We start from the raw sequence: 24464 nt of genomic DNA on the forward strand, positions 1-24464 counted from the left end.
AGCCTAGTAACCATGGTAACTTATGCTGCCGGGCAATCCTGGTCTGTAGCAGGATTCAGGTGAGGATTAGCTCCATCTATGATCAAAAAATGTTCAATAGACAAGAACAGACACCTAAAAGACAGTTCTGCCAGTGCTTTTACACACTCACAACTGTCATGTAATGATAAAGTAATATGTTGATCATAAAATATATAACATAATTAATAAAAAAAATTAACTATTAAAAAACAAATTAAAATTTAATAAAAAATAAGATAATTAAAAAAAAAATACAACAGTAAAGCCAAAATCCATTTAATAAAAACAAAACTATAATAAAATGAAACAGAGGCATTAAAAAAAAAGATTGTTCATGAATATGTGATTGCCCTCCCATCCCCACCGCACTCTGTTTCCAATTGGCTAGCAAATTCACAGCCAATTAAGGTCAATTGACAATGGCCAGAGAAGGAGAGGGACACACCCAGAGAGAGACAGAGAGAGTAAATTAGGAAATAATGGCATGCCCCTTCATCGAGGATCCTGTTGATGAGGAGGCCCACATTGTTCAGTGGGCCTTCCAACCACCACCAGCCCCAAGGGTCTTCCAGGACAGGATCAACCCATTGATACAGATGGACTCCTATCTGTGGGAGAGTTACTGGTTCAGCAGGCAAAGCATAGTTTGCTGGAACCACACATTATAAAGGTCACATGCCGCAGCCAGTCTCTGACCACTGTGCAGTCAGTCTGTATTGCACTGAGGTTCTTTGCTAGCGGTACATTCCTGTATAGTGTTGGTGATGCTGAGGCTAAGTAAGGCAAGTGTTTGCAGAAAGGTAAAAAGGGTGTATTTTCTATTCATTTTGATTATTTCTAGCATCACCATACGTCATGTATAGGGCTTGATTTGTTCACATTAACATATGGTTATCTTTTATATTTATGAATTAACCATGACACAAAGCAACCACATTAAAATGGGACACACACTATTGTGGTTTGTCTGTTCCTCATCCTATAGCACATTCCATACATTTAAGGGGATTTTCCTTATTTTGATATAATAAGGGCTAAAGCTCACAATTGACTCCCAAATGATGAGAAATAGATAACTGATTCACTATCACCTGCATTCACTTCATAGGTTTCCTCATCTCCACTGAATTGATGGATTTGCTAAATGGAATTTTCTACAATCAATAGATAATGTAATGTGTGAGATTATTTCCTATAAACTGATCATTTCTGAAATGTCATAATCTACAATCAATTATGTGATAAATGCGATGATTGACATAAAATAGCATAACAAAACATAGCAACATAACATAACAGCAACATAACATAACAAAACATAGCAACATACAACATAACATAGCAACATAACAAAACAGTAACATAACACAACATAACAAAACATAACATAGCAACATAACAAAACATAACAACATAACATAACAAAACATAGTAACATAACACAACATAACAGCAACATAACACAACATAACATAGCAACATAACAAAACATAGTAACATAACACAACATAACATAGCAACATAACAAAACATAGTAACATAACACAACATAACATAGCAACATAACAAAACATAACAACATAACATAACAAAACATAGTAACATGGGCCCTGTCATAACTCTGACAGGGCCCATGCCTAAATCATGAGTACTTTTACTTTTGATACTTAAAGTATATTTTGCTGACAATAAGTCGGTTTCACTTTCAATTTGAATACAAGACTCAATTGAGTTTTTTTATTTTTATTTTACAATTTCTTATTACTACCTTTGCTGAAGTGCAAGGCGTTTACATTTTTAGCAAAGTATCCACACACATTTATTCAAGTGCTGTAGAAATTTATATTTTACTCCACTATATTTATTTTACAGTTAAGTACTTTAAAGAAAATGCTGTTCACTATTACCCACTATTTAAGCTGATAATATAATATATATTTTACATAGGCCTAGATCATTTGGTTGACTTAGACCTGCTGTTGTGAGGACATGGCTTTTTAACATTGGAAATTTACAAGTTATCTATGCAGTGGGTGTGGCAGCTGCAGATAAGAGTGACGCAGGCTCCATACGTGCAGGGGGAAGGGCTTTAAAGCCTCTCTGCTCCACATCGTCCTCCTCCACAGACGTCGCTCTGTCAGCCCGGGTGGTAGTGTGTTACATAACTGGCCCTGGTGTCTCTTCTCCTCTCAGCCGGCAAGAATGGCAGCGATCAGGACTCTCAGGAAACTGTGCCAACACACTCAGCATCAAGTCTGTAAACTACACACGTCCGCCTCGAGGTGAGTGCCACCACCAGCTGCTCTGAAATATGATTTCATTTGGGTGGATTTAATCCCACTTTCACGGCATGTTCGGCGCGTTTTTTCCCAACATGAGACGATAGGTTAGTATTTTGAATATAGGCCTATGTAGCCTATTTATTCAGTAATCTAATGTAATGTTGTGCACACACCGATAAAATATCGTGCGTTTTATAATGGTGGGGTTGTTTGATATTACCGTACTAAATGTCCGCAGTTGGTCACATTTTGGTGCGCCCCCAGCGGCATGCCGGTAACACTGCAGCAGCCGGCTGGCTGATGAAATCGGGCTGAGTGCTTGCACCCAGGACCCAGGTCTCTGCTGCAGTCCGACGTATAGGTCTGCACATATTACAAACACACGCACATGCACTCATGTCCTGGATGACATGCGATCATTTAAAACAACAGAAATAACGTATGGCACTGTAATATGAACGGACATGTGATCACACAGATGACAATACTGCAGCATCCCGTGCAGGTATTTAGTGGAAACATGGGGTTTGCATCATGACTGAGATAAATGTAATTATTTGATGTTAAGCACGCGCCTTTAAAAGCGCATGGTCGCATGATCTGCAGCACCAGAGGCACAAGACAGACTATTAAAAACCTGTGACACAGTATGCATGAGTTATTACCATAAATTACATCATAGATAGGCTGCAAACTTAAAAGCATCACTCCATTACACATTAACTCAACGGGCTCTGCATTAAAATACACAAAGCAATGCAGAAAAATAAAAAAAAGTACAGAAATGCATCAATAACAAAAAAAGGAAATGTTAAACTCTCCTCTGAGGTAGGTGTCACTCTCAACATGAGCTATTTAACATGGCTATACATTTGAAAAGAGCCATCTTCTCCTCTTCTCCTTTGTTGGAATTGGTATGCGGTTAAAGAGAAGTTTACCGCTCTGTGATCTCGACACATTTTCTCTGGGACCTGGTACACTGGCCCCATGGTCTCACCTCATTTTGCCCAAAAGATGTGACACTTTTCTCAGAAGTTTAATTAGTTTTGGCAGGATAAAAGAGGGGGTTACATCACTGTTGATGGCTCATTACTCTTCAGTTATTAACTACTTCTGTTTGTTGTTATATAACGGATAACCATCTTGGCGCTTTTGAAATTTGCACAAAGAAGCAGGACAGGTCAGCCCAGTTTACACACTGGTACAGTGGAGAATGTTATACATGAGTTTTAACCATCAGGGGCCTCTGACTGTAACTGGAGGGTAGGTGTATATACATAATATTGCTGTAAGTGAATATACTGTAACACTACAGTGCAAGTGCTCATGAGGCACATGCCTCTGTCAGGTTGAGACGTGCGGCATCTAATTATAGTGGTTGGCATTGGTGTGTGTGCTCACACTGGATTGTTGAGATCCATTACGGCTTCCTGGTTTCATGTTCTGTGGAAAGGCGATCGAAGAGACCAGATTAGTACTGTAAAGGTTACTCAGATAGTTCCGTTGAATTATTACCGGCTGCAACAGTGTCGCAACAGCTGGTATTGTCGTCATCTTGTGAGTCTGTGTGTGTCATCATGGCGAAATCTGGTTTTGGTGGCACCTACTGTAGCGAGAACTACCAGAGTTTCGATATTTTGCAAAGTGTTTATATCTGTCTGTGGACAGATTTTGTCAGCGCAATAATGTCACAACTGTTCAAGATGCAGTCACAAAACTTTACAAGTGTGTAGTTGAGATTAAAATGAAGGCACATGTCGAAGATGGGTGTGGTCCAAGCATGAGTGTTGGAAGTAGGGGGTTAGGAAGTAAGGAAGGGTCGATTACCCCCTACTTTACGCCCCTGGTCCACATTTGTTTTAAAGGTCTAGTGTGAAGAATTTAGGGGAAATATATTGGCAGAAATAGAATATAATATAATGAGTATGACTTCATTAGAGTATAATAACATGAAAATAAGAATCGTTGTGTTTTCATTACCTTAGAATGAGCTGTTTATATCTACACAGGGAGCAAATCCTCATCCACGAAGTCTGCCATGTTGCACTGCCATGTTTCTACAGTGGCCCAAAACGGACAAACCAAACACTGGGTCTAGACACGGCCATTTGCATTTTCGAGTCGACCACTGTAGTTCGCGTCCCCTCTGCCATGAGAGCATTAGAAAAACACTTATTTTTTTAACATCAAACTGCTTTGTTCTTAGTTTTTTACCGATGTAAATCACCAGGTCTGTTTGTTTTGGAGACAAAGAGACCTCTGTGGATAATTCAGCTCCTGATTAAAAACCTCCTGAACAATGAACACTGAAGGAATTCTTACCAGGAGAAGTTTCAGCTGGTTGCAATCTGCAGTCCTCACTGATCGATGCCACTAAATCCCACAGACTGTTCCTTTAAGTTGCAGATTGCTTTATTGCTGCTGGAGGGATGCCATTGTGAGATGGTCTTTAGTTAGCTTAGTTTTATTTGTTGATATAGTTTTAATTACTTTTTGTGGCTTGTGATCATATTAAGACATTATTCAATAAACATGGGGCTCTGTACACCTGTGCTGGGCAAGTGTAAAGTGTATTAAACGAGTAATTCAGTGATAAAATAACTAACAGTGGTAGTTAGTTGCAGTCCTAAATTGAGTGACTAACTCAACAGCAGAATCACAGCTTGTTAAAATAAAAGTTATCCACTGTTCCTCTTCTGACTTCAGTCTTTTTGCACTCTACCTCTTAGGCAGGAGGCGGTGGTCATCTCAGGAAAGAAACTAGCACGGCAGATTCGAGAGGAGGCCCGGGTCGACATAGAGAAATGGGTTTCAGCCGGCCACAGGAGACCCCACCTGAGTGTGATTCTGGTGGGAGAAAACCCAGCCAGCCACTCCTACGTCCTGAATAAGACACGAGCAGCAGCTGATGTCGGTAAGGAGAAAAAAACACCCCCAGACCTTACACGTATGTGTAAACACAATTTTTCTACGAAACAATAACAAAAGAACAAACGCATGTGTTTTCAGTTGTTCTCTTACTTCAACCTCCCACAGGAATGTCTAGTGAGACAATTCTCAAGCATTCAGACATCAGTGAGGAGGAGTTATTGGACCTGATCTACAAACTCAACGCAGACCATCGTGTGGATGGCCTGCTGGTCCAGCTGCCTCTGCCAGGTACAAAGAAACTAGGACAATGAGAGAGATAAACAATGAGTATAGAGAGTCACGCATCTGCAGCTTTCTGTCACGGTGTGCGTTGTTGTCAGCCAAGATAAAAATCAGAGGCATGAAACTGCCAACCTGCGTGCTGTCTCTGTTTTCTTTATTGTTTACTGCAGAACACCTCTCTGCTTTAATAAGATGCATTTGTGAAATTTTACAAACTCATCTTTGTTCTTGAACAAAACCTTTGAGATCTCCTGACCATAACTTTGTTTTCTGACAGACCACATTGATGAGCGCACAGTCTGTAATGCAGTTTCCCCTGCCAAGGACGTGGACGGCTTCCACGTAGTTAATGTGGGTCGCATGTGCCTGGATCAGTCCACCATGCTGCCTGCCACTCCCTGGGGAGTCTGGGAAATGATTAAGCGCACAGGTAACAACTGCATTGATCATTTACTTCATCTTAGGCTTAAACTGTTGCTGGACACACTATCTGACCACCACAATACTCGTCTTCCAGGTATTCCTACTTTTGGGAAGAATGTTGTGGTTGCGGGACGCTCCAAGAATGTGGGCATGCCCATTGCCATGTTACTGCACACAGACGGCCGTCATGAGAGGCCCGGAGGTTGGTTACTGTGCATGTGGCTTTATCTGTGTGTTTATAAACTGAGGGTTTGAATATATGATATAAATGTTACTTCTGCTGCAGGTGATGCCACGGTCACCATTTCTCACCGTCACACTCCAAAGGAGCAACTTCGCCAACACACTAAAATCGCTGATATTGTTGTGGCTGCTGCAGGTATGTAGCCCTGTTTGTTTGTCTGCATCTGACAATGACTGAACTGATTGAAGGATAACTTCAACCTGGACCTTATTTTCCCATGTTTTTGCCTCTAAGTGAGTAATGGGAACAACAACTTGAAATTGAAATTGGTCCAGTATTGAGTGAGACCTCTGCCAGCAGTAGTGGAACAGGCTGTAGGTACATTTGCACCGTCAAGTTATGTCTACTGAAAGAGTTTGTTATTGCCAATGACAGGCTCAGATTTTTATTCTAAGTTTCTGACAGCTATGTGGAGAGAGTCCCTGCAGAGATAGCCCTTTTGCTTAAGAGTAAGATCATGTTTGTTTAACCAGAAACAGCCCTGAAGTCGCTATCGCCACACCTGCCAGACTCCATTTAAAGAAACATGGATTTAAGCATATTTCACATCTGACTGGGTGAATTAAGAGCTTATTTCAACTTAACCAGAGCTGGTAGTTGTTGGAACAGTGTAAAGACGAGCCAAGGCATGTTTTGTTGGTTTGGTTTCTGTTGACTTCAGATGAAGTTTCACGATAATTACGGATGGGAATGGAGAACCAGTTCCAAACCCTCCAAGTGTATCACTTCCTTTAATCTATGCTGGTATGTTTTTTCCGAAAGTTGCACATTGTGAAAAGACAGCATCAAACTCATGCATCTACGCTGCTGGAAACTTGCAACAAGAAGGAGTCATAGCAGGGAGGAAGGAACAGTCGAAAGATGACAACAGTGCTTCTTGTAAAGTCTGTAAAATGATCATTGTGTAAGAGTGGAAACACCAGCAACTTGTTGCAACATCTTTCTTTGCAACATTGGCTTTAATTCCAGGAATGCCATGTATTTGGCACCCTACGCACAAGTGCTCCTGCTTCCTAACTTCCCAAAATCTAAATGAAAATGAATGCTGTACACATATCCTCTCATTTCTTTTAAACTGTGTTCAGACTCAGAATTTATAAAACAGTTGCACTGACGCTTGAAAACCTGTATAGGCCTACTTTCTTCCACACAGAAAATAAATCACAAATTAATAAAGGAATTGAAAAAGACTCAAACAGATAAGCAGAATTGATAATGGCATTGGTATCAATAACATCTCAACAATTCCCATTCCTAACAATGATTAAATCACTGTTTATTTATATGGAGTCTGGTGGGTTTGGCGATAGTGATTTCAGGGCTTTTTCTGGTCAAACAAAAAGGTCTATCTTTGTAGGGTGCTCTCCATAATGTTGTCAGACACTTAGAATAACTATCTGAGCCTGTCAATGTCCCAAACAAGCACTTTTATCGGATATAAATTGATGGTGTGCAGTTGCCCATTAACGTTAAGTTGCATCCTTTTATTGCTGCTGCGGGCTACAACACTCTTGTTCAGTGGTGGAGCAGTTTCAAAACTTGTTGTTCCCATTAGTCATTTAGAAACAATAACATGGAAAAAAGGAGTCCAGGTTGAAAGTTACCCTTTAAATCTTGTCTATCTGCACTAGATTTCTGTTGTCTAACTTTACTGTGTGTGTTTACTGAACTTGCAGGGATTCCAAACCTCATTACCGCGGACATGATCAAAGAGGGAGCAGCGGTGATTGACGTTGGAATAAACAGAGTACAGGACCCAGTCACCGGAAAGAGCAGACTGGTGGGAGACGTGGATTTTGAAGGTAGGGCTGCACAGCAAACACAATGGTTATTTCTGCATGGATGTGCCTGGTGTCTCGGGTGTCTGTAACGTCATACTTTATCTGTTTATATTCAGGCGTGAGACAGAAGGCGGGCTTCATCACTCCTGTCCCCGGAGGTGTGGGACCCATGACCGTGGCCATGCTCATGAAGAACACTATCAAAGCAGCTAAGAACGTCCTGCTGTTCCCTCCGGAGAGGATCCGCATGGCAGCTGCGTCCTAATGGGGGAAAGAGAATCCCAGCGACAGCAACACATTCCACTCCTTCCAAACACAACCACCCCTCATTTTTTACTCGGAGCAACGTGACAAGCTCCCCTTGCACACGGACTGGAAAGATGATAGCTTTAAGACTCTTCCTGCTGACATCTTTAACCTCTCCTAACTTCAAGTCCAGCCATGTTTAGACTGTTACATTCGCTTATGCAGCTGCATTAAGTAACAGGGTTTTCAGTATTTATCAACTGCAATGCATTTCTTTGGGGGTTTTAAGGAATCTTGAAATATTATTCTATTTATTTCTACTCTGACATGCTATTTAAAATGGAGGCAGGTTACAGCATTTAACTCTGAGCTGGTGAGCTGTTGAAGCCAAGCATTTGAGTCTGTCGTGCTTCTGTCAGTTAGTTTTTAGCCTTATGTACCGAGAGTGATAAGGGCTAATTCCATCAGGAACAAGTATGTATATCAATATACAAGCTTTAAAGATTCACAATTGCCTTTGTAAAAACTTTTAAATAAATATTGCAAATATGTTCTCTCATGAATGTGCAAACTGGTTGTCTCTTCTTTTTCCACAGTAGGACAGTGACCGTGATCATGTCATACACGTAATCTCTTTACAGTATCAGATTCAGATTAATGCACTCAATCCAAATATAACTCACAACTCAGCTGGTGTCATTAAAAGTAGTTGCCTCGTAGTATCAGTATTAAATAACCACATACTCCTGTTGACACTTTTTGATCCAGCTTTCTGTATTTGGCATGATACACGCATCACAAGCACCAGGGGCCAGATTCACAAAGCCTCCTACTGCCAAGAGTTGCCCCCAATGACCTTTTCTTAGAATTTTCCCTTAAAGTTAAGACTAGTTCCTTGTAAAGACAAAGTTATTCAAAAAGTATCCTCGATTTTAAATAACTCCTAAGGTGAAAAACTCTTAGGAGTAGAGAGGAGGACTTTAAAGAGGCTTAAGAGTTTCTTAAGCAGAGGAGAAAATGGTGGAAACACAAAGGTGGATGACTGTGAGTAAATGAAATGCTAAAGATTAGACCGTACAGGGACAATATGTGTGGTCAATCTCATTAGGGATACACAAACATTTCCCACCCAAGGCAATAACGCTATAATGCCAGAAATAAAATGATCACAAGAGATACTTAGGGAAACTGGAAAAATACAAAGGTGCAGCAGTGATGACTTTGGTCTGTCTCAACCTGCCATCAGCAGAGTAATAATACAAACAATGCCAACAGTTTCATAGTCATCAGATCATTTTAACTGCACTGGGTGTGTCAGTGCAAGCTCAAAATAAAGGTGTGTCTGTGCAAGATAATCATATCTGTTAAAAGAATGCATTATACCTGGCAACAAGGTCAACTGGGGTCACTAAGGTGAGAGTGTCTGTCCCTTTCTTGCTGAGAGTTGCTCTGAGAACTTACCTAAATCAATTTCCAGTCAATTTCCAAATCATCTATAGATTATGCAACTCTTTTGTGAGCCATAATAATCGTGATGTGAAAATCTGATACTGTGCCAGCCCTAATCACCATCACAGATATCTTAGAATCAATGGTCTCTCAACCACACGTAAACTTCCTTTATATTAGATGTTTTATGCAACACTAACACCCTCTCTTTTCCCAAATCATATCCTGATTCACTCCCTCTTTATCTATCAACAAAAGATTCCCCGCAATTATATTACTCCATTCCTTGAACACACTGACCTGTTTTTAAACGACTTGGAAGCAAAGACACCCAATGATTAGCGTGACCCATATATCTGACACACTTGGAACTTTTTTTAGGGGGGACACATTCACTGGTCACACACCAAAGGTCACATTCACCAACTGAGACTTCCTATCATCTGCTAATGAGACCCAGTGGCCTTTTTTTCAAGGTCACCTTAACGTTGTCCTTGTACAACCTGATAGTAAGTAGTAGTAAGTAGTTAGGCTGAGCCCTTAGATTATTTTTCCCAACTGTACTTCTCTTCTCTCTTGTTTCTGTTTTGCTGGTGTGGGAGGTGCCATAGTGTACAGTGAGGTCCCACTGAAGGCAACAGGTGGTGTGGTTTGTGAGGGTGCACTGAGTTTGTAGGGTTTTCATTGGATCTCTGCATGACGTCTAATCTGCTTCACTTGGACCTTATTTAAGAGCAGAAGGAAGATCCAGGGGTCATACCGTTCATATGATACTCTGCATACTAAACAGCCAAACACGCTGGTGAGGTAACACTGCTGTTCTTATAAATAAGAAAAAAGTCATTTCCCTGCAGTCTAAATACAAAGTTGTTGTTTTTTTTTTTTTTTAAATAAAAGGGCAACAGTGACACCCATAGGACACGTGTAAAAAAAAACAATGGTGGAAACATTTATTAAAGCACTGTATAAATGTAAATTTCTACTAATATTTCACTACATTTCATTTGACTGCTGCTCTTGTTTCTTTGCATATTCAGATTCAAACAAACACATGATCAGTTTGTAAAATATGGTGCATTGCTATAGATGAAACCAGTGGTTCCAAATTGACATTTTTTACAAGATACAAAATACAGACACAGAGTTGTGCAAAATGTTCCTACAAATATCAGGAAAATGTACATTTGAGGGAATATTAACAGGAGATTATCTCCTTTAACACAAACCTCCTGTGGTTTCTTCACTGTTTGAGGCAACTGTACAGTTTATCAGCTGTACTTTTATTATAATTAATAAATAAATAGAATATAATCTTAATTATTGTTATACAAAAAAATATACTCAGTCAGGGGTTGTAAGGAAAAGGGATGAGAACCACTGCCAGTAAGTATATAAAATAAAAAATAATAATATTTTATAACAATAATAATAACAACGTAAAACTTCAATTAAAAGCCTAGTCCCAAGTTAACACCAGTGGCGGTTCTAGCCTAAATGGCACCCTGGGCGACACCCCCCTTACACTTACAGGTGAGCACACTAGAGTGCAGCTTGGGCCATATTTTCCTGACTGAACCCAACCGGAGTCTGACGCAGTTTACTTTCAGGCGTTGTCACATAAATAACAAATTCCAGCACTTGAATAGGCCATATAGGCGCTCCTGCCCCCCCATTTACTTTTATTTTTTTTATAGTAGTTCTTCGAATGTATAAAACTGGGTTGTTGGCTACCTAAAATTATGTGTCCATTCCTTGATTACCCTGTAAGTTATTCATATTCCTTTAGTCCATATGGGTCCTCAGATCAAACGAAAAAGGTTTTTCATAAAAATGTGTATTGTTTTAACAGGATAAAATGGTGCCGTAATCCCAGAGTGTCTTAATTCACTCTGTCTCTGATATGCTGTCTGTCAGAGCTAGATCAAATAAATGATTACTATTGATATATTATCTGAAGCCTATTTTTAAAACATGTAATATTCATACTGGTTTGAATAAACAATTTAATTGTATTTCCCATCTTTGCTGAGCAACAGTTTTGTGTGAAAGGAATTAAAGGCCTGTCCCCTATAGACGCCTGTCCCTAATATAGGCCTGTTGATTTCAGTGATTTAAGCAAATAAATGGGCTATTAATTAAAGTTTTACGGTAGTCATCATCATCATCAAGTATATAAATTATTATTACACAGTCTACGGTGCTTACTCATCATCACCGAGGACACTCAAGCTCTGCTCGTATGTTAAATAAACTAAAGTAGGAACTAGGAACTTTAAAAATGTGTTACCGGACGCCGACGGAAGAAGAAAGGAGACGCGCGCACTTCCGTAAACTCAACAGCCAGCCTTCTGTAGCTGCAGCAGCTCAGTTTCTACTGTCTGTGAGCTTCAGTCAGGGTTACCGTGTGTTTTAATGTTAGTTTAGATGTCTCAGTGATGGACCGCAGCAGATCACCTGACAGAACCGGCAGAGAGAAGAAACACGAGAAGAAGAAGAAACGGAGACGATCCTCCTCTTCTTCCTCATCCTCTTCATCATCGTCGTCTTCTTCATCTAGCAGCAGGAGTCGAAGCAGATCGTCAAAGAAAGCACCACACAAAAGTCAAGGTTGGGACTGAGAAGGAAATATCTTTCTATCTATCTGACAAAAGTCTCATTATCAAATGACTGTTGAACTTTTTCCCCCTCAGATGTAAAAACACAAAGAAAGAAGCGCAGGAGAAGCTCCTCTTCCTCCTCTACTACCTCTTCCTCCTCATCATCTTCGTCCTCGTCGAGTGACGAAAAGTCAAAGAAGAGGAGGAAAAGCAAATCCAAGAAAAAGAAGTCGAAGAAGAAGAAGGCGAAGCTGAAGAAACAGAGGAAGAAGGAGAAGAAGAAGAAAGAGAAGCTGAAGAAGAAGAAGGAGAAGAAGACAGCAGAGGTGGTGTTGCCTGGTCCTGCGGCAGACAAGCCTCCATCTTACCTGGAGGTGTGGCAGAGTGATGAGGGGGCGGTGGAGCTCGGACCTGGTGGGACATTACACTACTTGACATTTTTAATACGCCATCTGGTTGTTTTAAAGATGAAGGAGTATCAGAATCACTGTTTAGATTAAATAAAAAAAAACTTTTTTCTGGTTGCAGTTTCCCAAATGTGTTTTATATCACTGGGATTTAAATTCATTTGAGTTTTGGACTACTGGCTGAACAAAACATGACATCTCCTTTAGTTTTAGGAAATGATTATTGGTATTTTTACAATTCATAGTCTAAATGTTTACTTAATAAACTTTGTCCTCCATCTAAATAGATAGGTGACTAATCCAGCAAGTTAAATACAGGAACACAGGTGTTAATGTTAATTTTCCAAAGCACCCACCATACATTTAATGTATTATACTGTTTTCCTCTGCAGTGATGACAGATGAGCAGAAGGCCCGACTCTCCACCAAGAGGCCCCTCACCAAGGAGGAGTACGAGGCCAGACAGAGTGTGATCCGCAGGGTGGTGGACCCAGAAACAGGACGCACCAGGTGAGCTAAAGTACATTCGACCAGTTTACTAGTTAAGATGTTCAGAATCACAGGACGATCAGTCTGCTTCCAAGAGCAAACACACCTTAATTCAAATGTTATAATAAAATGTTCCTGCAATAATTTCTACAGCTCAGTTTTTTTCTCTTCCAGATTGGTGAGAGGAGAGGGGGAGATCATAGAGGAGATCGTCAGCCGAGAAAAACACAAAGACATCAATAAGGTACAGGAGAAAGTTTCAATTATACCTTTGTGAAAGATCTCTTACATGATTTCTAACTGTGACCCATTCATTCGTCCCACAGCAAGCCACCAAGGGAGATGGAAACGCCTTCCAGAGGAAACTGGGAATCAACAGGTAGAAGATGCTGAGAAGAAGCTGTGGATTTTATATCATCATTTTGAACAGTTGCCTGTGATGTCACTGTAGATTAGTGAAGGTACAAAATTACTGGGACATGTCTTCTTGATGTACTGTACACTGAAAGCCATTATCACCTGTTGATTTGCCTTATTGACTTTATGCTGGAATTACTGAGCGACTTTAAATGTGCTGTGTGCGACATTTTGAACATTAACATAGCAGCAAACATGTATTTGTTATGCAAAGATATAGTGGAGTAATGGTGTCCTGAGCAGAGAATGAAGCCACGCTACTTCTGTGTGTGTTGTAATCCGAGCTTCTCTGTTCTTAGTTGCGGTTGCTGGTCTGGCCACGTGTGCATATTAGAACATTTGAGTTCCTGTGTGTGTGTATCCCACTGGCTAGCTACTCTATGCCGCTACTGCCATTTTTGTGACAGAGTCATTACAGAAGTGTAGTGCCATTATCTGGTTAACACATGCAGCTCTGTCAGCACCGTTGTTAGCACCGTATAATGAGTTAACACCGTGTCACGTGCTGACAATCCTGCCCCAGACTCTGAATCACAGATGTGCTCTGAATGTCACATACAGTTCCTTTAATGTTTGAATCTACTGAGATCTGCAAAAAGAACTGATAAGCACGGATAAATGTCACAAATAATTTGCACATTTGCAGATTAACGCTTATTTATTTTGTCCATGTTTTAAAGCGTAAAGAGTACATATCAGTTTGAATCCTGAATCGACTATAGAGTGTAAGGTTTTCAGTTTTCTGTACCTGTTACTCAGATGATGTGTGAGTGAAAACAGTCTGACCATTCAAATGTTTTTTTCATTTGAAACCGATTCATACTGTACTTAAAACAAAAACATAAAAGGAATACTTTACCCATAAAATTATCATTTGTATATTAATTACTTATCCTGTGTTAGGCTGAATTTGTGAAGCAAAATTTGTGTTTCTCATATGCCCCATGGTGAACGAAGAATCCAAAAACTAAGAAAATTCTTGATGAATTGGAGTCATAGGAGTCAGCGTTTAACAACAGCAAGCTTTTTTTCATAGGAAATGCACATGTTTGTGGAGTACTGAGCACTTGACTGGATTCATAAGACTCTAATTATACAGCACGAGACGTGTGAGAGTTTGTAAAACAGATGTGTTGAAATAGTTTTGCTGTCGTACTCTAATTCATAAAGAATTCTGTTTCTGGATTCTCCGTTCACCGTGGAGGCATGTGAGAAAAACAACAGCATATCACAGGCTGAGTCACTGATATACAGATGATCATTCTGTGGGTGAAGTTTCCTTTAAGAAGCTGATATAAGTGTTGAGTATCCTGCCTGACTCGTTTGGCTACATACTCTACACCCACTCGTCGATGTCTGCTCACCTTAACATCTCACATTTTGTTTCTCTATGATTCTCTGGACAAATCTGCATTTGTGTGAACTGATTCCAGGAAAATAAACATGTTTTTTTTGTTAACTGCAGTGAATCCTGTATTTGAAAACTCCCTGCTCTCTGGAGATACTATCCTTAAGCTGTACCGTAATAATCTTCATGACAGTGTTACCGTTTTGTTAAAAAAAAAAAAAGAAGGCCAAAATGACTTACTTGTTCTTTATATGTTCTTTATACACTGTACATAAAAACACAAGGGAGTGGATAAAATGATTTTATCCAAAACCTACAAGATACACACCCTGTACAATGAAAATATTTACCAAGGTATGTTGCATATGTATATACAGCCTATGAATGCTAACTGTTGATGAAACAGCGGTGGCATTGCATTAACTCGGGGAACAGAGCTTGAGACAGTGACAGATTGCCTAATGTTGGTGAACGATTTCTCCTTTGTACATTTCCTTTAAAGTGAAAACAAGCCAATGCCTTTTTTAGAAAATATGGCCTTTTCCTATTTCCACAGAGTAAACAGTCGATTCTTTTCCGTAAAGTCAATTTGGGAGTGAGCAGCGTTCATTCTAGGCCTCGCAACACAATGGTCAATGTAAGGCAGAAAAGGGAAATGTAAGGCCTCTGGTAATGTGTGTGTCAGTAGCAGAATCGAAGCGACTGTCTGCCCAGAGGTGTCCGAACTTCACAGACAACCGCACCGCTTCATCTTTACATTCTCTGGATTTTAATTTCCAGGCTATTCAGATCTCTGAGGAAGGACATATGGTTCAGTAGTTGCCAACTTTAGATGAGTATATGTTTTTTTTTTTTTTGTTTTTTTTTACAGCATTGCCTTCCCTTTTGTTTCTAATCACTATCGATGTGCAAACAGCCATTCTTTAATCAGCAGCCTTCAAAAGAGTTTTGTACTATGGCTTCAAGCTGAATCTCTGAAGTGGTCAAAATGCAGAGGGGCTGTGGTTCGGTTTGTAATCACACCAAGGACAGATAAAAACAGTCTCGACTGGGGAAGTTATAGGTACCTATGCATTGGGATTTACACTCAGTTATCACGCTTTAAGTCTCAACTTACTGATGTAAAAAGGGTGGACAAAAATGAAAAACACCTCTCAGTGTAACGACACAATTCAACAGCATAAAAACGACAGCTACCACAATGCCTATTAAAGTTACATTTGGTAACTTTAATGAAAATAACTTTGGCACATTTGCTGAAACTGTCACTAAATCCACAAAGTATTATGAGACAGATAGTCGGTGAAAACAATCATGTCTCTCCTTCTCATCGTCGCTATCTGCATTGGCTAGAATCTGCTGCTGTGCACCGGAAACAACCAATCAGAGCTGAGTCTCTAACTCAGTTCTCAATCATGTCTGTCACTGATAGCGAACCGAGGTCAAACTGTCAAACTCGACAGTGTAGATCAAATCCCTTATTTTAAACTGAAATGTTTTCAGAAACACAGGGTGTCTACATGTCCTTAAAGAGTCTTTAAATGTCTTAAATTCAATTTTATAATAGAAAGGCATTGAAAGTCATTTAATTATCTTAAACTTGAATTTGTGAGGTCTGAACTGCTACAAGCATTTTATCTAATTTCATTTATACATCTGTGATCTAGTCAGTGGGCAGTGCTTGATGCTCGACTATTTCGATGGCTGCCGGATCACATACTTTCTCATTTTACAGCTAAACAGTATACTAAAATATGTTTCTGAAAACATTTGAGGCAAGAAATAGGCAATGCAGCGACAGGATCTTGATTCATATTTAATCAGTTTGACATTTTGCCTGCACGTTTACGAGCCACGATTGACATGGGTGACATCTGAGTTAGAGACTCCTCTGCTCTAACTGGTTGTTTCGTTCATACTCAGTAAGGCTAGTAGAAGCAGTACGAGTAGGCAGAGGAGCATGATGATCTGTCTCATGTACTACTGTGTGGATACAGCAACAGTTTCAGCAAATATGACAAAGTTTTTCTTCTATAAAACTCACCAACTACAGTTTTAAGTTGATTCAAGACTGCAATCTTTTTAGACAGGTGTACCTAATAAACTGGCAACCGAAAACCTACTGTAGTATCTCATCATTATCAGGTTTGTGGCACTTTCTTGTGAGAAATCTCCCCCTTTTTTTAACGGACTCTACAAATGTTTAATGTGTACCCTGTGTTTGTTGAGTGCAAAGATGTGTTCAGATTCCCTCTGCACTTTGACGCGTGTAGAACATGTGCCTGTTGAACTGATTGTCAATGCACTGCGAGATTTCCTCAACGCAGTCTGTTTGAGCTTGTGGTGCGGTTGAGAAATATTGCACGTTTCCCTTACATTTAAGCCCATATTGGTCCATTGCAGTCAGCTCTCTACATGCCTATTAGAGGGACAAATAAATATCATTTGAATGAATAAAATCACATTTCTTTTTTTAACCCATTTCGTAAAATAAATGGCGAACAGCATAAAGAAAGTCTTAGCTCTGTGTTCCTACTTCCGACAGCATATTGTACAGAATTTACAATTTGCAGATTTTTCTTCCTCTAAAGGCAGAACAGAGAAAAAAGACCTTAACCTAAGGAGGATTATCTATGAGCACATTCAACGCCTCATTTACAGCTTAGGGATAACCAGAGAGAAGCCATATCCCAAATTTCCAAAATAGATAACATACAATATATGACACAAGGTAGCAGTTCTGTTGATACAATTCTGGTGATCTGCAAGATAACATAATAAAAATACAATACTGTGCCAGGCAAAGACCTCTTTGAGTTTTGGCTGCTGCAACTGAAGTTTGAAGAGAAGAAGAAAAAAACACAGCATAGCTAAAGTAATCTTAAAACACATTTTGTTCACAAAATACATTTTAAAATATCTATAATCTTAAATAACAATAATTATCATCGTCAATCATTAAAGTGTATCCTGAATGAGGCGGTGTTTACCCCCAGAGTGAAGAAGACACTTGAAACTGGTCTTCAGTGGACCAGATACCAGATCTGCACTGTAATATAACAATTATGTACAAGCCTCGTGAAGCCGTTCGACTACATACTTACACAATCTGTTCGATTTTTACACAGGAGACCTTAAATCACTTCCTCTCTGTACATGTACAGCATATCATTCTATACTGTTAACTTTGGCACATTAATCGGACTGTGTTGGGAGTTCTCCCTACGGCTGAGTCTCACGGTATTGATTCAGGAAGGGTCAGCAGCGCAGTGCGGTGAGATGTGGTGAGACGCTATAAAATCCGAGGAACAGTTTCAGCTGCAACCATAATTAAAGGGTAATTTCGCAGTTTGCTTCATGTGATATTTGGATGGTTCTTTGGTCTGAGGGGCGACTAGAAAACAAGCAAAACTGGACTGTATGGGTTGTGAAAATGTTATTTGCTGTTTGTGAATGCTACAAGTACCAGTATCGATCAAATCATTTCATGTTGACTCACAAGACAAACATTGTTTTGCCTTTAATGGATAGGACAGTTAAGTGTGTGAAGGTGGAGAGAGAGGGGGGGCTGACATGCAGCAAAGGGCCGTAAGCTGGAGTCGAACCCGGGCCACTGCAGCAAGGACGGAGCCTCTGTACATGGAGCGCCTGCTAAGCCACTTATGCCCCCAAACATTGTTTTTAATTAGGACTAGGTATCGGTACTCAGTACCTCTAAGGTATCAACCGAAATAACTCGCTATGAATGAATGTCTCCAAATGATACCTGCATTCGGTTCTTTTTTCCCTGGGATCTGATCCCAGACTGATCCTGATTCCCTGCCAGATCAGGAAACTTTCTGTTGCTGCCATCTCCTGAGTTGCTCTCCTCCCACAGAACGAGAGCATCAGTTCATTGTCTGCCTGTTAAGCCCAAACTAACACAGCAGGAACAGCTAACATCCAACACCATCTTCGTTAGACACTGATACTTGGTTGAATTTTAGGTTGTGATGTTGGGTGACCAAAATTTAATATCAGGACGTCTAATGCCAACGTCAATCTACTGTAGAATACTGATAACAGAAATTTGTTGGTTTTAAGTTGTGTTGTTACGTAACCAAAATCCAGTGTCTTCCAAACGTCTCATGCCAACATCATCTTGACGTACGACAACTACATTTAGTCGTGACAAATGTAACAAATCCAATGTCTGCAAATTGTCATAATAATAATAATAATAATAAATTTTATTTGTTAGGGCGCCTTTCAAGCCACTCAAGGTCGCCTAACACTAACGTCCACACAATCTAAAATTTTAACGTTGTCAGATATTTAAAATATTGTAAACCTGATTTTCATGCCAACCAAAATTTATTGTGTGTCTGATGTAAGAGTCCAATGTCTTTCTGACGTCATATTGACATCCGGTGCCAGCTGGGTAAAAACACTGACCACAAAGAACGACCCAACTCTGTCGATGAACATAACTGTTGGGTAACGTTAGCCGCATGATGCGCGCTCTGTCACTGTTTGTGTGTGCAGGCAAACTCTCTGTACTTGGCGAGTAGTTGAGTGCGGTGTATTTGACAGAGTTGGGATTTTAGTGTGCGGAGATGCCACCGAAACGTTTAAAAGTACAGCTATACTACATGCCACTCCATTCACATGATGAATGAATTAATGAAATACTCTACTTGTACTGTTATCATGATTGTTTAAATGACACGCAGCCCTATTTTTAATGCTGATAAATGATGATGCTTTTTCTAAAAAACAAAACAAAACTGAAAAAGATATTTTTTAGCAAAATGATTGTGTGTTTGTTTGGTCACACTTCGAAAACAAACAATCCAGTTTTACCTGATTCTACGCTCTGCTCCCAGACGTGAACGTATCTGATTATCACATTAAAAGGACAAAGCTTTAAAACTATTATGCACAAAGTTTATATCTTTATAGTAATTGCTGTGCTTGCGTTGGCAGTACTCAGTTACAGTGCAGTATCAGCACTTGGACCTGATACAGGCTATCTGTAACCACTTTGAGTTGTTTGCAGTATATAGCATCGGGGTGCTTGTCTGTGTAACCATCTCCAATCTAAAAGCCCACTGTAGGAGGAAAACTGACCTCGTATTCAAGACTGATAAATATTTACTAAACAGTAGAAACAGTCTGGATCCCTACAATATAAGCTACTGTATGTCTATTTGTGTGCATGTTCCTGTTTCAGGAAGATGCTCTTTGAAATGCCTGTTGAGTTGTGTGTGTTGTATAATAAATATAGCCATAGCCTCTGTTCATAAATATATGTGTGGAGTGTGACTGGCATTAGTTTACAAAGAGTGGTTTGTAGCACCTATTGTTGTCATTGTTGTATTTACCCATCTGGTGCAAGCCAACTGTTTTTCACTCTTTGCATTTCTCTTCGTCATGGGTCTCTTCTTCAGCACTGTATTTTTAAGTCACTCTCCCAAAGATGCTCTCCCATCGTCTCCCTTATCTCATTTGGGGCTGAGAACACCATGTTCCAGCTTGGTGCTGCTGCTGCGGCCCCAGCAGCCGGCTGTGATGCTCATGCTGCGCTGCGTTGCTCCCTGGCTGTAGCTGTGAGCGCACTCCAGCCGCTCTCGCTCCAGCCGCTCGCCGTCGGATTGGCTCTGTGTGCGTTCTGGCCTGTTGTGGATGTTGCCTGTTGGGGAGCTGGGGGCCGGCTGGGAGGAGATGGTGCGCAGCAGGTGGTTCCTCTTCCTTAGGAAGTCGCTGTTTGCACCCAAGCCGAAGCTGCCTTTACGCAGGACCATGCGTGCGCTGCTGGACTTGGCTGGCCGAGAGCGGTGGCTGTACTCCAGCTGTGACAAATGAGCTGCATATCCTTCTGTGATGAACTGTTGAGAGCATCAGAGAGAAGAGGAACCATCAGCTATGAAGAATCAGAGATTTTTTTTACACTCTGGTTTAGTTAACTTATATTTTTTCATTCAGTCAAATGTGTTATTAATCGGTGACAGTGGCAGTGTTAGACCTGTTAAATCATTCCTATTTCACACATAGTTCCTGATAAAGTACTGGGATGAACCTTTAGACGCAGCTGGTTTTCACTATTAACACATGTGCTACATTAAGGAACATTGCCGTCTTGCACTTTTCACACCTACCATGGCAATGCCAGATTAGATGGGGCAAGGGACAGTTCAGCAGATGGCGATAATGCAGCTGTTTTGGATGGCAACAGACATAAAACTCAACAGAAGTCTATGTAAGAAGTCACATGTATGTGACGTGATAGATGTATTTTAGTATTTTTTGGAACATGGCAGGCGAGGAAATGTTTCTGTCTGGAGCCAGTATTCTTGTAATGTATTTAATATAATGTTTGAGGGGCCTCAGCCAGCCTTGGATATCAGTCCAGAAACCTGCAACATAATAGCTGCAGAAAAACCAGTGCAACTGGTCTTCCTCTTGCTCATTGCAGAATCTACATAGTTATGATTTGTCAATGTTAAACATATGAAGTTGTTTTTTAGTGGCAATAATTTTATAGAAAATCTTCAGTTGAAAAATTCTGGCGTAAGAATTGATTGCCATTTCGGAAACTGTTCAAAAAAATTGTTTCCAGGGAATCACAATGTCAAATCCATCTTCCCAAGAAGAACAGATTGTATGAGGGAAGGCAGTAAGACCGCTACAGTGTGAAATAAAATGATGAATTATTTTATTTATCTTTATTCTGGATAGATATTTCTTTTATTAAAAGGTCTGATTTTTTGCAGTGTGATCCCAGTCTGAACAGACCTAGCGGTTTCATGTAACTTTTGTGTCACCCACAGACGGGTTGACTGTACTGAGTCTTGTGGAGAGGCACTGACAGATTTAATTAAAAGTAGCCCTTGACATCCTGCAATTTTGGATGAAATCTGTTTCAGTGAAGAGATTTACGTCATTAACCCACCACTCCTGGCTCTCTCTATCAACATACACCTCCGTACAGAAGCAGCAGCCAGTGCTCTACAAAAAGCCATCATTAAAAATTTGTCTCTTTCTCCTCATCATCGCCCTCGTTATCATCTGCTCATGAATTCACTGGCTTCCACCAAACATCAACTTCTAAACGAAACCATGAACGCAGACTTCAGTGGCCTCCATGTTTGCTTCTGTACAACAGCATGCTGCATGTGACGTCTTTGTTTTCAATAAGCTTTATTGGCATGACATTTTTTTACGTGTTGACAAAGTACAATTGCAGTTTAAGACAGATAGAGAAGAGGAGAGAGGAAATAGGATAGCAGAGAGTAGACACAAGAGAGGAGAGGAAAGAGAGGAGATAGAGGAGAGGAGAAGAGATAGAGGAGAGAAGAGCAGAGAGGAGATAGAAGAGAGGAGAGAGGAATTAGGATAGAGGAGAGGAGAGAGGAGATAAAAGAGAGGAGAGGATATAGAAGAGAGGAAAGAGGAGATAGAAGAGAGGAGAGGATATAGAAGAGAGGAAAGAGGAGATAGAGGAGAGGAGAGAGGAGACAGACGAGTGGAGAGGAGATAGAGGAAAGGAGAGAAGAGCAGAGAGGAGACAGAAGACAGAAGAGAGGAGATAGAAGAGAGGAGATAGGACAGAGGAGAGGAGAGGAGAGGAGAGGAGAGGAGAGGAGAGGAGAGGGGACATAGAAGAGAGGAGAGGAGAGGAGAGGAGAGGAGAGGAGAGGAGAGGAGACTGGAATCTGACATTCGTCCTATTTAAAAAATTATGCGAGCAACCGAAAAAAAACAAAAAATCAGATCTGACCAAAAATCTGAATTGAGCAATAAGGCTTGCAGTGTGAATGTAGCCTCAGTCTTGAGGTAAGAAATCAGTGGTACAGATTTCCCTGAATAACAATCCCTGCTCTCATGCAGGAAATGTTCCTGAACATTTCCGGAACAGTCTGTGGGTGTGAAAGGTGCCTAATTTCCATCTAGGTTTTAGGTACTTACTTTAGTATCCTTGATATAGAAATGGAATATCAATTTGAAAAGCGAGATAAATTCCCGAAGTCATGCATTAAATAATAATCCAATGGTACCTGGCACTGGTGCTGCATCTTCTTGGACGGTCTACCGACGATGTATATTTGGGAAGGAGGGAGGCCAATGGAGGTGTAGACTGAGATGTCTTTGGTTGATCCGTAGCCAGCGAAAATCTTCAAGTGTGCCTGAAATCAGTCAAATGAACAAAAGCACTGTTTGCATTGCTTATTCTTTCCACAAAGACCAAGACAACACATGTACAAACTATGGTATTTATAAAACTGCACTGACCTCCGTCAGCGACTTGAGGAAGTTGGCCTTGTGTCTGAGCGGGTCGTGGACCAGGCCGTCACAGAAGGAGACGATGCCATGAGGGAAGTTGTGCTGAGATAACCAAGCCACGACCCGCTGCTTCTGCATGTCCGGTCGTCCTGTCACATAGATGATCAAATAGCCTAAATCCTGCCAGTGCCTGCAATGAGGAGGAACGAGATAACACACAAGTAAGACACAAATAACAACGCTACACGCTAATGTGCTTCAGTCTGAAAGAGACTGTTGTTTCAAACCCAGGAAAACAGGAGAAGAAGAGGAACAGAGAGGTACCTGACAACATCCACAGCTCCTGCCCGCACTTTGGGATCACTGCCCATGATTGACACGCTGGCAGCAAATGACCCGTCGATGCTGAACACCACAAACTCTGTGCCACGTGGAATAACTGTCAGGTAGCTGTCTGCAAATGTGTGGTCGCCCCTGAGGAATGAAAACAACAACAGAAAGTGAGAAAATTATTACATTACTACTTACAGAACATAGACTGTACATAAGAGCATGTCATATTCATATTCAAATCAGAACAGACGGGTGCACTCCATTTAGCTGCTTTGGTTTCAGCGTCCTGTTGTCATGCACCCTGTCTCACTGTCACGCTGTCATGATTTACTGTGACACTTGAACTGAACAGGGCTATTGTTATTATTAGAAACACCTGTGCTTTGCCTGCCACGAGAATCAAAATGTCTGCCGTGAAAATGAGAAGGTCAAACTCATCTCACCTGACAACCATTTTGACCGGGTAGACCCCGATACCCAGACGTTTGTCCTCTGGGATGACAAAAGACACACGGCCGCTGCTGTTGGTCACTTCTGTGTTGAAGTACACCCACTCTCCTGATGGAGGCTGGGTCATGATGTGGAGGTCAACCTGTGCAGGATTACAAACATGTGAGCGCAAACTACACAGGCATTGCTGACACCAGTCTGTGTGTGCTGTCGTGGTGGCAAAGGAGAGATCACCTTCTCCCCGGCCAAAGTGACCATGTCCAGAGGGCCATACATAAAGCGACCGGTCACGACCTGCTGGGAGTCTTCTGTGAACACGGCGTCATTTACACGATGGTTAGCAGTCACGTTCTGTCAAAGGAGTAAAAGAAATATACATGCTGAAATGTTATTTTCTCCCTGCCTTTAAAGGAATACTACACCCATAACATGATTGTTTGTACATCAGTTACTCTCCTGAAGTTATGTTGAATATGTGAAGATAATTCACGAAGAAAAAAAAAAAAAAAACAGAAAAGAAAATCATTTTCCTCACAGATTCAACGTAACAAGGGGTGAGTAA

At 40.6% G+C, this 24464-nt stretch overlaps 3 protein-coding genes across 9 annotated transcripts in view; 2 read left to right on the plus strand and 1 right to left on the minus strand.

Moving 5' to 3' along the window:
* The first annotated feature begins 2126 nt into the window (after positions 1-2126).
* On the plus strand, positions 2127-8713 carry mthfd2 (methylenetetrahydrofolate dehydrogenase (NADP+ dependent) 2, methenyltetrahydrofolate cyclohydrolase). Its single transcript, XM_050050132.1, has 8 exons — positions 2127-2303; positions 5033-5217; positions 5340-5462; positions 5734-5886; positions 5974-6081; positions 6166-6258; positions 7800-7925; positions 8021-8713. The coding sequence occupies exons 1-8, from the start codon at positions 2224-2226 to the stop codon at positions 8167-8169; spliced, it is 1017 nt and encodes a 338-aa protein (XP_049906089.1). The 5' UTR covers positions 2127-2223; the 3' UTR covers positions 8170-8713.
* A 3168-nt stretch (positions 8714-11881) lies between these two features.
* On the plus strand, positions 11882-14968 carry arl6ip4 (ADP-ribosylation factor-like 6 interacting protein 4). Its single transcript, XM_050050133.1, has 5 exons — positions 11882-12206; positions 12290-12610; positions 12996-13113; positions 13267-13336; positions 13419-14968. The coding sequence occupies exons 1-5, from the start codon at positions 12035-12037 to the stop codon at positions 13473-13475; spliced, it is 738 nt and encodes a 245-aa protein (XP_049906090.1). The 5' UTR covers positions 11882-12034; the 3' UTR covers positions 13476-14968.
* A 121-nt stretch (positions 14969-15089) lies between these two features.
* LOC126393776 (membrane-associated phosphatidylinositol transfer protein 2-like) overlaps positions 15090-24464 on the minus strand; it is a 58021-nt gene continuing 48646 nt past the window's right edge. For all 7 annotated transcript variants that reach the window (XM_050050112.1, XM_050050108.1, XM_050050114.1 and 4 more), the window contains 6 exons: positions 24137-24253; positions 23896-24044; positions 23444-23593; positions 23129-23309; positions 22894-23022; positions 15090-20724 (listed from right to left, as the gene is read on the minus strand). In XM_050050112.1, the coding sequence (XP_049906069.1) occupies positions 20341-20724; positions 22894-23022; positions 23129-23309; positions 23444-23593; positions 23896-24044; positions 24137-24253 (1110 nt within the window). In that variant the 3' untranslated portion in view covers positions 15090-20340. The remainder of the gene's footprint in view (positions 20725-22893; positions 23023-23128; positions 23310-23443; positions 23594-23895; positions 24045-24136; positions 24254-24464) is intronic.

Source organism: Epinephelus moara, chromosome 8 (genome assembly GCF_006386435.1).
Source record: "Epinephelus moara isolate mb chromosome 8, YSFRI_EMoa_1.0, whole genome shotgun sequence".
NCBI lineage: Eukaryota > Metazoa > Chordata > Actinopteri > Perciformes > Serranidae > Epinephelus > Epinephelus moara.

What these genes read in the sequence shown, in the direction of transcription:
- mthfd2 (XM_050050132.1), top strand. Translation starts at nt 2,224, where the DNA reads ATGGCAGCGATCAGGACTCTCAGGAAACTGTGCCAACACACTCAGCAT. An exon ending in ACGAGCAGCAGCTGATGTCG is followed by an intron (nt 5,218 to 5,339) that starts GTAAGGAGAAAA and finishes AACCTCCCACAG; the next exon opens with GAATGTCTAGTGAGACAATT. An exon ending in CCGTCATGAGAGGCCCGGAG is followed by an intron (nt 6,082 to 6,165) that starts GTTGGTTACTGT and finishes CTTCTGCTGCAG; the next exon opens with GTGATGCCACGGTCACCATT.
- arl6ip4 (XM_050050133.1), top strand. Translation starts at nt 12,035, where the DNA reads ATGGACCGCAGCAGATCACCTGACAGAACCGGCAGAGAGAAGAAACAC. An exon ending in GGCGGTGGAGCTCGGACCTG is followed by an intron (nt 12,611 to 12,995) that starts GTGGGACATTAC and finishes TTTCCTCTGCAG; the next exon opens with TGATGACAGATGAGCAGAAG. An exon ending in CCAGAAACAGGACGCACCAG is followed by an intron (nt 13,114 to 13,266) that starts GTGAGCTAAAGT and finishes TTTCTCTTCCAG; the next exon opens with ATTGGTGAGAGGAGAGGGGG.